At 43.7% G+C, this 15,570-nt stretch overlaps 1 protein-coding gene across 17 annotated transcripts in view; it reads right to left on the bottom strand.

Moving 5' to 3' along the window:
• The window catches only part of LOC139534958 (neurexin-2-like), a 1,135,712-nt gene that overhangs the window by 155,551 nt on the left and 964,591 nt on the right, over nt 1-15,570 (bottom strand). For all 17 annotated transcript variants that reach the window (XM_071334534.1, XM_071334530.1, XM_071334533.1 and 14 more), the window contains one exon: nt 6,038-6,219. In XM_071334534.1, coding sequence (XP_071190635.1) covers nt 6,038-6,219 — 182 coding nt within the window. The remainder of the gene's footprint in view (nt 1-6,037; nt 6,220-15,570) is intronic.

Raw genomic sequence — 15,570 nt, forward strand, 5'->3', positions numbered from 1 at the left:
CCTATGTAGTGCACTACTTTTGACCAGCGCCCGTAGGGAATAGGCTGCCATCTGGACTCACCACTGATATACCCACTGTGATGATACAAAGTCGATGGGATGTGATGGAAGCCCCTGATGATATAGTGTGATATAGAAGGCTAGGTGATATTGTGTGATATAGAAGGCTAGGTGATATTGTGTGATATAGGAGGATAGGTGATATAGAAGGCTAGGTGACATCGTGTGATATAGATGCTAGGTGATATAGAAGGCTAGTTGATATTATGTGATATAGAAGGCTAGATGATATAGAAGGCTAGGTGATATAGTGTAATATAGAAGGCTAGGTGATATAGAAGGTCAGGTGATATAGTGTGATATAGATGCTAGGTGATAGAGGGCTAGGTGATATAGTGTGATATAAACGGCTAGGTGATATAGTGTGATATAGATGCTAGGTGATATAGAAGGCTAGGTGATATAGTGTAAAATAGAAGGCTATGTGATATAGAAGGCTATGTGATATAGAAGGTCAGGTGATATAGAAGGCTCGATGATATCGTGTAATATAGAAGGCTAGGTGATATAGAAGGCTAGGTGATATAAAAGGCTAGGTGATATAAAAGGCTAGGTGATATAGAATGCTAGGTGATATAGAAGGCTAGGTGATATTGTGTGATATAGAAGGCTAGATGATATAAGGTGATATAGTGTAATATAGAAGGCTAGGTGATATAGAAGGCTAGGTGATATAGAAGGTTAGATGATATAGAAGGCTAGGTGATATATAAGGTTAGGTGATATAGAAGGCTAGGTGATATTGTGTTATATAGATGCTAGGTGATATAGAAGGCTAGGTGATACAGTGTGATATAAAAGGCTAGGTGATATAGAAGGCTAGGTGATATAGTGTGATATAGATGCTAGGTGATATAGAAGGCTAGGTGATATAGTGTAAAATAGAAGGCTATGTGATATAGAAGGTCAGGTGATATAGAAGGCTCAGTGATATTGTGTAATACAGAAGGCTAGGTGATATAGAGAACTAGGCAATATAGAAGGCTTGGTGATATAGAATGCCAGGTGATATAGTAGGCTAGGTGATATAGAAGGCTAGGTGATATAGCAGGCCAGGTAATATAGAAAGGTAGGTGATATAGAAGGCCATGTGATATAGAAGGCTAGTTGATATCGTGTGATATAGAAGGCTAGGTGATATAGAAGGCTAGGTGATATAGAAGGCTAGGTGATATAGAAGGCTAGGTGATATAGAAGGATGGGTGATATAGAAGGCCAGGTGATATATAAGGCTAGGTGATATAGAATGCTAGGTGATATAGAATGCCAGGTGATATAGAAGGCTTGGTGATATAGAAGGTTAGGTGATATAGAAGGCTAGGTGATATAGAAGGCTGGATGATATAGAGTGATGTAGAAGGCTAGGTGATATAGAAGGCTAGGTGATATAGAAGGTTAGGTGATATAGAAGGCTAGGTGATATAGAATGATGTAGAAGGCTAGGTGATATAGAAGGCTAGGTGATATAGAAGGTTCGGTGATATAGAAGGATGGGTGATATAGAAGGCTAGGTGATATAGAAGGATGGGTGATATAGAAGGATGGGTGATATAGAAGGATGGGTGATATAGAAGGCTAGGTGATATAGAAGGATGGGTGATATAGAAGGCTAGGTGATATAGAAGGATGGGTGATATAGAAGGCTAGGTGATATAGAATGATGTAGAAGGCTAGGTGATATAGAAGGATGGGTGATATAGAAGGATGGGTGATATAGAAGGATGGGTGATATAGAATGATGTAGAAGGCCAGGTTATATAGAAGGATGGGTGATATAGAAGGATGGGTGATATAGAAGGATGGGTGATATAGAAGGCTAGGTGATGTAGAAGGATGGGTGATATAGAAGGCTAGGTGATATAGAAGGATGGGTGATATAGAATGATTGGTGATATAGAATGATGTAGAATGCTAGGTGATATAGAATGATTGGTGATATAGAATGATTGGTGATATAGAAGGCTAGGTGATATAGAAGGATGGGTGATATAAAATGATGTAGAAGGCCAGGTTATATAAACTGCATTCGGAAAGTATTCAGACCCCTTGACTTTTTACACATTTTGTTACATTACAACCTTATACTAAAATGGATTACATTTTAAAAATCCTATTCAATCTACACATAATACCACATAATGACAAAGCAAAAACAGGATTTAGAAATGTTTGCAAATTGTATAAAAAATATGTAACTATTCAGTGCCTTTGCTAAGAGACTTGAAATTGAGCTGAGGTGCATCCTGTTTCCATTGATCATCCTTGAGATGTTTCTATAACTTGATTGGAGTCCACCTGTGGTAAATTCAACTGATTGGACATGATTTGGGAAGGCACACACCTGTCTATATAAGGTCCAACAGATGACAGTGCATGTCAGAGCAAAAACCAAGCCATGAGGTCAAAGGTATTGTCCGTAGAGCTCAGAGACATGATTGTGTCGAGGCACAGATCTGGGAAAGGGTACCTAAACATTTCTGCAGCATTGCATGTCCCCAAGAACACAAAGACCTCCATCATTCTTAAATGGAAGAAGTTTGGAACCACCGAGTCTCTTCCTAGAGATGGCCGCCCGGGCAAACTGAGCAATCAGAGAGAACGGCCTTGGTCAGGAGGTGACCAAGAACCCAATGGTCACTCTGACAGAGCTCTAGAGTTCCTCTGTGGAGATGGGAGAACCTTCCAACAGGACAACGACCCTAAGCACACAGCCAAGGAAACGCAGGAGTGGCTTTGGGACAAGTTTCTGAATGTCCTTGAGTGGCCCAGCCAGAGACTTGAAACTGATCGAACATCTCTGGAGAGACCTGAAAATAGCTGTGCAGTGACGCTCCCCATCCAACCTGACAGAGCTTGAGAGGATCTTCAGAGAAGAATGGGAGAAACTCCCCAAATACAGGTGTGCCAAGCTTGTAGCGTCATACCCAAGAAGACACAAGGTTGTAATCGCTGCCAAGGGTGCTTCTTCAAGGTGCTGAGTAAAGGGTCTGAATAATTATGTAAATGTGATATCATTTTTTTATTTTTATGAATTTGCCAAAATTTCTTCAAAAGTGTTTTTGCTTTGTCATTATGGGGTATTGTGTGTAGATTGTTGAGGGGAAAAAACTATTTAAACCATTTTAGAATAAGGCTGTAACGTAACAAAATGTGGAAAAAGTCAAGGAGTCTGAATACTTTCCGAATGCGCCGTAGTATAATAACACTAGGAGGCTACAATACATATTAATGGGCCAAATAGAAGTGACATTTCAGGTGGGAAATTGTTCAATCTTTTTTGAGTGATCAATGGAAATGTCATGAGTCGTGTGGTGGATACCATACACGTTGCGATTGACTGCGTGATGATTGAGGTGATTTACAGTTGCAATACTATGAATATGATTTCTTTCAATACCCTCTGAGCATGATTATTAATGACAAACCAGTGAGAACACTGTTTTTGGCCTTGACCTGTGGTATGAAACCCCAACACTGAGCCAGAGCTCTTCAAATCAAATCAAATCTGTGGTATGAAACCCCAACACTGAGCCAGAGCTCTTCAAATCAAATCAAACCTGTGGTATGAAGCCCCAACACTGAGCCAGAGCTCTTCAAATCAAATCAAACCTGTGGTATGAAGCCCCAACACTGAGCCAGAGCTCTTCAAATCAAATCAAACCTGTGGTATGAAGCCCCAACACTGAGCCAGAGCTCTTCAAATCAAATCAAATCAAACCTGTGGTATGAAGCCCCAACACTGAGCCAGAGCTCTTCAAATCAAATCAAACCTGTGGTATGAAGCCCCAATACTGAGCAAGATTTCTTCAAATCAAATCAAATTAATGCTTTGTAAACAACAGCTGTAGACTAACAGTGAGATAAATAAAATAGAGAAATAATAAAAAAGTTAAACACGTTATAATAAAAGTAATAATAAATACACAATAACTTATCTACACAGGGTACCAGTACCAGTACCAGTACCAGTACCAGTACCAGTCGATGTGCATGGGTACTAGGTAATTGTTTGTGTGTGTGTGTATGTGTGTGTTTCTCTGTCCGTCCCTCCCAGCCATAGTCCCAAACACAGTGCTGAATGAGGCTTGACCTCAGGTCAAATGTGTCCCTGTGCCTCCTAGGCAGCGGCAGACCAAACGCATTGGGGTAAGAGTAATGAAGAGGGAGAAGTGTCAAAATATACACACACACACACACACACGCACACACACACACACACACACACACACACACACACACACACACACACACACACACACACACACACACACACACACACACACACACACACACACACACACACACACACACACACACACACACACACACACACACACACACACACACACCACACACTCACAAACACACGCACACACACACACTCAGTCCCCACATCCACCTAAGGGTAGATAGACTGATGGGTGGATGAGGGAGGAGAGGAAAAGAGGAGCAGAAAGTAGGGGATAGCAGCACTATTTTCACTCTGCCTTGAAGGCTGTAGTTAGTCAGTGTGAGCCCAGAGACAGAGAGAGAGGAATCATGGAGACAGTGACAGCACAGTCTAGAATAGCACCTGGCACCAGCCTCTCTTCATACCTGCAGGGAAGGGGGGGTGTGTGTGTGTGTGTGTGTGTGTGTGTGTGTGTGTGTGTGTGTGTGTGTGTGTGTGTGTGTGTGTGTGTGTGTGTGTGTGTGTGTGTGTGTGTGTGTGTGTGTGTGTGTGTGTGTGTGTGTGTGTGTGTGTGTGTGTGTGTGTGTGTGTGTGTGCACGCGTGTTGCATCTGTGTGCGTGTGCTTGCATCTGTGTGCGTGTGTGCGCGTGCGTGTATGCGTGTGTGCGCGTGCGTGTGTGCGCGTGCGTGTTTGACACCAGCTACAGTGAGAAGAACAAAGCCACTGGGTTCGGCAACCAGCTGATAATGAACAGAACGTCATCCATTAAAATAATATGGGTTTTGAATATCGTCGGCAGCCAGAGAGCAGTGAGCACACAGGTCAATGAGACATTTAAAGGCAGCATTAATGCCTTTTTAAAAGGGCCGGATGTCTTTTAATTGCCTTATAAAGTTATCTTTCGGGTTCTCTTTACATAGACTGCTGAAACTCAACTCTGGACCTCGAAGCAAGTTCCACTGCGTTTTTTCATTGGTCCTCTCTAATTTGTGACTGATTTAGACCTGGGACACCAGGTGGGGGAAATGAATTATCAGGTAGAACAAAAAAGCAGCAGGCTCCGGACAGTGTAGGGTAAGCATTGAATACCCCTGACCTAGACCATATGAGAGTCAAAATAAGAGGGATGGAGAAATGATTTGTTTGGTAAGAGGGTATAACAGGTAAAGAGCTGCCCAATGATCACTGAGTAGTCACTTCACTTCCTGTCCCTCTCCTGACCATCCAATCTACTGTCAGTCCCTCTCCTCTTCATCAAATCTCCTGTCCCTCTCCTTTCCATCCAATCTATTCTCCCTCTACTGTCCCTCTCCTGTCTATCTAATCTAATGTCCCTCTCCTGTTCCTCCAATCTACTGTCCCTCTCCTGTCCATCCAATATCCTGTCCCTCTCCTGTCCATCCAATCTACTGTACCTCTCCTGTCCCTCCAATCTCCTGTCCCTCTCCTGCCTATCCAATCTCCTGTCCCTCTCCTGTCCATCCAATCTCTTGTCCCTCTCCTGTCCCTCCAATCTCCTTTCCCTCAAACGTATTATCCCTCCAACCTACTAACATACTGTCCCTCCAATCTTCTGTCCCTCCAAATTATTGTCCCTCCAATCTCCTGTCCCTCCAATATAGGCTACTGCCCCTAAAATACTGTCCCTCCAACTTTGTGCCACTTCAACATACTGTCCCGCCAACCCACTCACCCCACCAATCCACAAACCCCATGTACTGCTCTACCTCCACGATGTCCCACCTCCAACTCCCCACCCATTACCCCATCTATCCCCTCTGCGGTCCCCGGGTTAGTATCTTACTATGTGCAGCTCCAGGTAGTCTCCCAGTCCCTTGGCACTCTCCACCCTGAGCAGCACGGCCTCCTTGAGCTGCGTGCTGAAGCCCACCGCCAGCCGGTCTGCCCGCGTGCTCGGCCGGTCGTTGGGGGGCCAGGTGTACGTGATGAGGGCTCCTCCTCTCCCGAAGATGTAGGTTGTCCCAGCTGTGGAGGGAAGAGGAGGCAGGTGTTATATATGGTGAATACTATTTTATACTCCCATTTCATGTGATACATTTGAAGATCAAACCAATAGATGAAAGTATCAAAAAGAAGGCTTTGGTAAAGCATTCTTGGTGACTACCTCATGAAGCTGGTTGAGAGAATACCAAGAGTGTGCAAAGCTGTCATCAAGGCAAAGGGAGGCTACTTTGAAGAATCTCAAACATAAAATATACTTTGATTTGCTTAACACTTTTTTGGTTACTACATGATTCCAAATGTGTTATTTCTTAGTTTTGATGTCTTCACCATCATTCTAAAATGTAGAAAATAGTAAAATAAAGAAAACCCCTGAAATGAGTAGGTGTGTCCAAACTTTTGACTGGTACAATACACATATATATACACTATCTACCAAGAGAGTTTTTTCATCTGTATTATTTGTAGCCGTCTATCTACCTATGCTGGCACTAAGACCGCACTCAACGAGCTGAATAAGGCCATAAGCAAACAAGAAAATGCTCATCCAGAAGCGGCACTCCTAGTGGCCGGGGACTTTAATGCAGGCTAACTTAAATCCGTTTTACCTCATTTCTACCAGCATGTTAACCAGAGGAACCAGAGGAAAAAAAACTCTAGACCACCTTTACTCCACACACAGAGAAGCATATAAAGCTCTCCCTCGCCCTCCATTTGGCAAATCTAACCATAATTATGTCTTCCTGATTCCTGCTTACAAGAGAAAACTAAAGCAGGAAGTACCAGTGACTCGCTCAATACGGAAGTGGTCAGATGACTCGGATGCTACGCTACAGTACTGTTTTGCTAGAATAGACTGGAATATGTTCCGGGATTCATCCAATGGCATTGAGGAGTATACCACCTCAGCTTCATCAATAAGTGCATCGACAACGTGGTCCCCACAGTGACCGTGCGTACATACCCCAACCAGAAACCATGGAATACAGGCAATATCCACACTGAGGTAAAGGCTAGAGCTGCCACTTTCAAGGAGCGGGACACTAATCCGAACGCTTATAAGAAATTCCCTTATGCCCTCAGACGAACCATCAAACAGGCAATGTGTCAATACAGGACTAATATTGAATCCTACTACACCGGCTCTGATGCTCGTCGGATGTGGCAGGGCTTGCCAACTATTACGGACTACAAAGGGAAACACAGCCGCGAGCTGCCAAGTGACGCGAGCCTACCAGACAATCAAAATCGCTTGGAGGCAAGCAACACTGAAGCATGCATGAGAGCACCAGCTGTTCCGTACAACTGTGTGATCACGCTCTCCGTAGCCAAAGTGAGCAAGAACTTTAAACAGGTCAACATTCACAAGGCTGCGGGGCCAGACGGATTACCAGGACGTGTACTCAGATCATACACGGACCAACTGGCAAATGTCTTCACTGACATTTTCAACCTCTCCCTGACCGAGTCTGTAATAACTACATGTTTAAAGCAGACCACCATAGTCCCTGTGCCCAAGAAAGTGAAGGTAACCTGCCTAAATGACTACCACCCCGTAGCAGTCACGTCGGTAGCCATGAAGTGCTTTGAAAGGCTGGTCATAGCTCACATCAACACCATCATCCCGGAAACCCTAGACCCACTCCAATTTGCATACTGCCTCAACAGATCCACAGATGACGCAATCTCAATCGCACTCCACACTGCCCTTTCCCACCTGGACAAAAGGAATACCTATGTGAGAATGCTGTTCATTGACTACAGCTCAGCATTCAACACCATAGTGCCCACAAAGTTCAACATTAAGCTAAGGACCCTGGGACTTAACACCTCCCTCTGCAACTGGATCCCGGACTTCCTGACGGGCCGCCCCCAGGTGGTAAGGGTAGGTAACAACACATCTGCCATGCTGATCCTCAACACAGGGGCCCCTCAGGGGTGTGTGCTTAGTCCCCTCCTGTACTCCCTGTTCACTCACAACTGAGTGGCCAAGCACGACTCCAACACCATCATTACGTTTGTTGACAACACAACAGTGTTAGGCCTGATAACCGACAACGATGAGACAGCATATAGGGAGGAGGTCAGAGACCTGGCAGTGTGGTGCCAGGACAATAACCTCTACCTCAATGTGAGCAAGATAAAATAGCTGACAATAGGAAAAGGACAATAGGAAAAGGAGGGCTGAACAGGCCCCCATTAACATCGACGGGGCTGTAGTGGAGCGGGTCGAGAGTTTCAAGTTCCTTGGTGTCCACATCACCAACAAATGATCATGGTCCAAACACATCAAGACAGTTGTGAAGAGGGCATGACAACACCTTTTCCCCCTCTGGAGACTGAAAAGACTTGGAATGAGTCCCTAGATCCTCAAAAAGTTGTAAAGCTGCACCACTGAGAGCATCCTGACCGGTTGTATCACCGCCTTGTATGGCAACTGCTCGGCATCCGACCGTAAGGCGCTACAGAGGGTAGTGAGTATGGCCTAGTACATCACTGGGTCCAAGCTTCCTGGCAGTGTCAGAGAAAGGCCCAAATTGTCAGACTCCAGTCACCCAAGTCATAGAATGTTCTCTCTGCTACCGGACGGCAAGCGGTACCATAGCTCTAAGTCTATGTCCAAAAGGCTCCTTAACAGCCTCTACCCCCAAGACTGCTGAACAATTAATCAACTGGCCACCCGGACTATTCACATTTACACCCCCACCATGTGTTTTTACACTGCTGCTACTCGCTGTTTATTTTCTACACATAGTCACTTTACCCCTACCTACATGTACAAATTACCTTGACTAAGCTGTACCCCCACACGTGATTTGGTACCCTGTATATAGTCTCGTTATTGTTATTTTATTGTGTTACTTTTTGTTTTATTTTTTACTTTAGTTTATTTAGTAAATATTTTCTGAACTCTATTTCTTGAATTGCATTGTTAGTGAGCATAGGGCTTGTAAGTAAGCATTTAACAATAAGGTCTACACCTGTTGTATTTGGCACAAGTGACAAATAAGATTTGATTTGACCTCTGTCATTTTGCACTTTGCACATTTTCGGGCATCATATCCTAATAAATTATACATACTTTTGCATTTATATCTTCCATAAACCTCTCTCGTGTCCATGGGATCTCTGAGGCTGCCCTCACTACCGCATCAAAACCCATTCTGCACACACTGATGCCTGCCAAATGACCTAAAACGACATTGAAATGAGACACCAACACTCCAGCCACAGACCTCGTCTCATATTAACAATGCTGGGTTGGCACAGCAGAGACATAGCAGGAAAAGTCAGTTGAATGCTTAGTGGGCAAACGGATGATGAAAGCACTGTCAAACACCGGGGGGATGATCGCTGAGTCACACGCACACACTGCCAGAGACAGTGAACCATCATACTTTATTTTAGTTGCTCCAGCTTTGACTATTACGACTACCTGTGACCCGTACCATCTACAGATCAGCTGGTATTGCTATTTCGAACAGGCTCATGTAATGAACCCAGCGAACCCTTCTGTTCGAGTCGGGGTCCCCTCCCTTCCTCCCTCCCACCGGAGACTAGCTGTGTTGTTTCCTACCGGCTGTATTCTTTTAGCACTGAATAATTATCGCAGCATGGTAGGGGAGCAGGCTGAAAGAAGAGTAGGTGGAAAGAGGGAGGGAGGGATGGAAAGAAATTAGGGGGGGTGACAATGAGGTGTGAGATGCGATGGTTGGATGTGTTGAAGCCAGTGAGAACAGTTTGAGGTAGAGAGTTCATCTGTTCCACAGCTACACCACTCTGTTGTCTTCCGGCTCAAAGGCATCAGGGCTGTTCAAGATGAGAAGAGACACATGGAGCAGGTTGGTGTTTTTCATTATGAATCTTGTTCTAGAGGCAGTTCTGCAGAATGGTCACTAGCTGGCACAGCCACAAAGTCATAAAATCAGATTTTAAACCTAACCCCAACCATAACCTTATCCTTAACCACATTGCTAACCCTAATGCCTGACCCTAACCTCAAATGAATACCAAAAAGCGAATGTTAGTTTTCATGAATTTGTACAATATAGCAAATTTTAACTTTGCGGCTGGCTTATCTAAGAGGAAAACGCTAAGTTCTGCCTCCCAGGCAAGCAGTGGTGTAAAATACTTAAGTATTAGTTAATTGTTTTTTGGGGTATCTTACTTTACTATTTATATTTTTGACAACTTTTACTATTCCTCTACTACATTCCTAAATACAATTATGTACTTTTCACTCTTTACATTTTCCCTGAAACCCAAAAGTACTTCTTACATTTTGAATGCTTGCAAGAACAGAAAAATTGTCCAATTAAAGCACTTATCAAGAGAACATGCCTGGTCATCCCTACGGCCTCTGATCTGGTGGACTCACTAAACACAAATGTCTAGTTTGTAAAGGATGTGTCAGTGTTGGAGTGTCCCCCTGGCAATCATAAATAAAGAATTAATTAAATAAAATTGTGCCGTCTGGTTTGTTTAATATAAGGAATTTGAAATGATTTATACTTTTACTTTTGATACATAAGTACATTTTAGCAATTACATTTACTTTTGATACTTAAGTAGATTTAAAACCAAATACTTTTAGACTTTTAGTCAAGTAAAATTTTACTGGGTGACTTTCAGTGTTACTTGAGTCATTTTTTTATAAAGGTATCTTTACTTTTACTCAAGTGTGACAATTGGGATCTTTTTCCACCACTGAGTGCAAGACTCATGACAATAAATGTCAACCTGCGCACATGGAGGGAAACTGCTCTAAGATGGCCGCCGGTAGAATGGCAGCCATGTTGCAGAGAGATTGAGGCAGTAACACTAGCAGCAGCACCCACACTCAGGTGCGAGTCTCTCGCTTTTCTCTTTTCGCCTCAGTGTGTGAAGCGCGTGATGCCTCGGCTCTCCAGGTCCCAGCCTTCAATCTAATTTTCTTTTCTAAATAAACAAGATGCGTGACTGAAATACTATAACTAGCCCACAGCATGAAAGACCATCTTAGAGAAAGAAAATACACAACTGAAGATTTCACTTTCTCCTCTTCCATCAGTCATGTAGAATGCAGGGAATTGGCATAAATACAGAAGGTGATAGTGATGATGAGGATGATTACTGAAGACAGAAAATCGCCACCGCATATCTATTTACAATATCTACACCAACAACTACTCAATAATCAACACTACAGTACATATTCTATTGACAATTTAATCCAGATGCCATGCCCAGGGAAACGTTTACAATCAACACCGCTTACGACTGTAAAGCCACAAAGTCAAAAACTGCAAAGTACCTGTCATCGATCATTAAACTAGCTAACTTTATTTCCTTTAAGACAGTGCTGTATAATTATCTCTCCTTCTTTTATTCAGTTCTTGTCCTGTGTGGTGGCAGGCACGTTGTCTGCGGTGACGGTGGCCACCTGCCGTTACCTGCAGCAGCACACTAAGCGATGATACAAAGAGGTGATGAGGCTTCTAATGAGCTGGTCTGACAGGTCTTCCCTGACTGAGACCGTGTCTTAGTGTGTCAGAGACACCCAAAACCTGCTCCTCTCCGCCTGCTAACTGACTGGTGCAGAGGAAATGCATGTAGACCCATGCCACCCACCAACCACATCTCCCTTTCTGCACACCAAGGGATTGAGTGAGAGAGAGATGTAGAGAGAGATGTAGAAAGAGATGTAGAGGGTGAGGTAGAGGGAGATGTAGAGGGAGAGGTAGAGGGAGATGTAGAGGGAGATGTAGAGGGAGATGTAGAGGGAGACGTAGAGCGAGATGTAGAGGGAGATGTAGAGGGAGAGGTAGAGGGAGACGTAGAGGGAGATGTAGAGGGTGAGGTAGAGGGTGAGGTAGAGGGAGACGTAGAGGGAGATGTAGAGGGAGAGGTAGAGGGAGACGTAGAGGGAGATGTAGAGGGTGAGGTAGAGGGAGATGTAGAGGGTGAGGTAGAGGGAGACGTAGAGCGAGATGTAGAGGGAGATGTAGAGGGAGAGGTAGAGGGAGACGTAGAGGGAGATGTAGAGGGTGAGGTAGAGGGTGAGGTAGAGGGAGACGTAGAGGGAGATGTAGAGGGAGAGGTAGAGGGAGACGTAGAGGGAGATGTAGAGGGTGAGGTAGAGGGTGAGGTAGAGGGAGATGTAGAGGGTGATGTAGAGGGAGATGTAGAGGGAGATGTAGAGGGAGATGTAGAGGGAGAGGTAGAGGGAGCCGTAGAGGGTGAGGTAGAGGGAGACGTAGAGGGTGAGGTAGAGGGAGATGTAGAGGGAGACGTAGAGCGAGATGTAGAGGGAGATGTAGAGGGAGATGTAGAGGGAGATGGTAGGTAGAGGGAGACGTAGAGGGTGAGGTAGAGGGAGATGTAGAGGGAGACGTAGAGCGAGATGTAGAGGGAGATGTAGAGGGAGATGTAGAGGGAGATGTAGAGGGAGAGGTAGAGGGAGACGTAGAGCGAGATGTAGAGGGTAAGAGTGGGAGAGAGAGAAGAAGAAGTCAGAGAGAGAGTGAGTGAGAGATAAAAAGACAAAGAGAAAGAGTGAGCTATCAGCATAACTCCCTAAGTCTCCACACTGTCCATTTTATACTTAAGACTGAAGTTAGAACTAAATGAATAAGGCCTTGGGAGTCCTCCTCGGCAAACAAAACTCGGGGCAGAATATGGATTTTCCACTGACCTTGACCAGTCTACCTCTAATCAAGCTATCTGCTCTCTCTGTTTTGTTGGACTAATAATAATGATGGAAACGCTCCGTAGCACTCATGTTTATTTTGCAGGCTGAATAAGAGCTAAATATTTATTACTTGTCCAATTAGCTCAGGCTGGAATCGATGTCGACCAATCAATCCTCTCTACCTGCAACAGAGAAGCGGGAGGCTATATCAAACATTGCAGGACGCCACGTTGATTATTACTTTCATTTCTGGGGCCGGTAACATTTTATTTTCAGTTGAGGCCGGTGGAAAAATAATCATAAAGCTCCCTGAATCAAAAGTAATGAAAAAAAGTGATTGATTTTAAATTGTTCCAATGCAGGGCAGGTGGAGTGTGTGTGTGTCATGTGAGTGGTGGGGTTTGTCATATTGGACACTCATGGTGAATAGCCATTGATTTGGGCCAAAACAAGGCCTTCTAGAACACTTGTTGTTCTCTACAACAGCTATAAAATAAATAGGTCATCATAGACAGACGGCTAGAATGATATGCGACCAGATGTCTCTCATCCCGACAGACAAACGTCTACTGTACTCAGCCCACAGATATATGACTCGAGTGGCCTATGTAATAAGCCTTCATAACTTCTAGTGTTCTATTTAATTGTGTGATTCAGCCTTTCTTATGATTCACGGTGACGAAGGACAAGTTGATCCAACACCGGAACCACTACAACAATACTGTTTGTATCTTGAGGCATATAAACTAGGCAGTGCCTCTTCGGACTCTGTCCTTAAACCCTCTCTGTTATAACTTCTGTTCATACATGAACCAAGTGGGTTGTTGGTGTGATTAGTCCATGTGACTAGACTGCTATATTGATTCCCTTTAAGAGAGCAAACAGAAACCTTTCAACAGTTTGGTTCTAAAGAGAAGTTTCACAATGAAGTGACTTGGTAGACTGGACGTTGCAGATAGGACATGTTGTCAACTAGAACTCTGTTGATCTCAAGACGAACAGATACAACACACACGCGCGCACACACACACGCGCGCGCACACGCACGCACACACATATTCACATGCATGCACACACACTTGTAGTAGTTTCACAATCTTCAGGGTTGATTGCGTCAGATAGCCATTTCCCTGTAGGTCCATATAAACCATGTATCTGATGCGGGTTGGAGATTGGCTCATATCATCAAGCGTTAACATAGTCTGAAGAAGCCTGGCCTTTCTGTCTTTCGGGATCCTGAGTGGCGCAGCGGTCTAAGGCACTGCATCGCAGTGCTAGAGGCGTCACTATAGACCTGGGTTCGATCCTGGGCTGTATCACAACCGGCTGTGATCAGGAGTCTCATAGGGCGGCGCACAATTGGCACAGCGTCGTCCGGGTTAAGGGAGGGTTTGGCCGGGGTAGGCCGTCATTGTAAATAATAATTTGTTCTTAACTGACTTGCCTAGTTAAATAAAGGTCAAATGAAAAATATGAATAAAAATAGTCTGATGGGGTAGGATAGAGTGTGTGATAGAGGTCGACCGATTAATCGAAATGGCCGATTAATCGGGGCCGATTTTAAGTTTTCATAACAATCGGAAATCGGTATTATTGGGAGCCGATTTGCCGTTTTTTTTAATTTTAAATTTTTAGACCTTTATTTAATCTTTATTTAACTAGGCAAGTCAGTATAGAACACATTCTTTTTTCAATGACGGCCTAGGAACGTTCTGCCTCGTTCAGGGGCAGAACGACAGATTTTTTACCTTGTCAGCTCGGGGGACCCAATCTTGCAACCTTACAGTTAACTAGTCCAATGCTCTAACACCTGATTACATTGCACTCCACGAGGAGCCTGCCTGTTACGCGAATGCAGTAAGCTAAGGTAAATTGCTAGCTAGCATTAAACTTATCTTATAAAAAACAATCAATCAATGACTGTCATTGCTCCAATGTGTACTTAACCATAAACATCAATGCCTTTCTTAAAATCAATACACAAGTATATATTTTCAAACCTGCATATTTAGCTAAAAGAAATCCAGGTTAGCAGGCAATATTAACCAGGTGAAATTGTGTCATTTCTCTTGTGTTCATTGCACACAGAGTCAGGGTATATGCAACAGTTTGGGCCGCCTGGCTCTTTGCGAACTAATTTGCCAGAATTTTACGTAATTATGACATAACATTGAAGGTTGTGCAATGTAACAGGAATATTTAGACTCATGAATGCCACCCAGATAAAATACGGAACGGAAAAATCGTTTTGTTTTCGAGGTGATAGTTTCCGGATTAGTCAAAGGTATATGGTTTAGAGAGAAATAGTCGACGCGTTATAATTCCTGTAATAACTTGCGGCTGAACTTGAAAGGGGTTCCTTCGTTATTTTACCGTTCATGTCTTCCATAGAGAATGTCTTGATCTACCTCAAATAAGGTCTGTGTTTCGTGCAGGCTTAAACCGCCTCGACGTTTTGATACCCGTGTAAATCTCACTAGGATAAGGTAACGTTTGTCAACATATTTTCATAAATCCACTCTACAAAAAAAATGATCTTCGCTTATATTTAGCCAATATTGATCAGAGTTACCTTGTCCTATGGATATCTACACAATTATAAAATTGGCACGGTGGTGTAAGCCTACACGAAACACAGACCTTATTTTAAGTGAATCTAAAAATATCCTATGGAATAAATGAAGGAACCGCTTTTCAGATTTTGC

The sequence above is a fragment of the Salvelinus alpinus genome, chromosome 11 (genome assembly GCF_045679555.1).
Source record: "Salvelinus alpinus chromosome 11, SLU_Salpinus.1, whole genome shotgun sequence".
Lineage (NCBI taxonomy): Eukaryota > Metazoa > Chordata > Actinopteri > Salmoniformes > Salmonidae > Salvelinus > Salvelinus alpinus.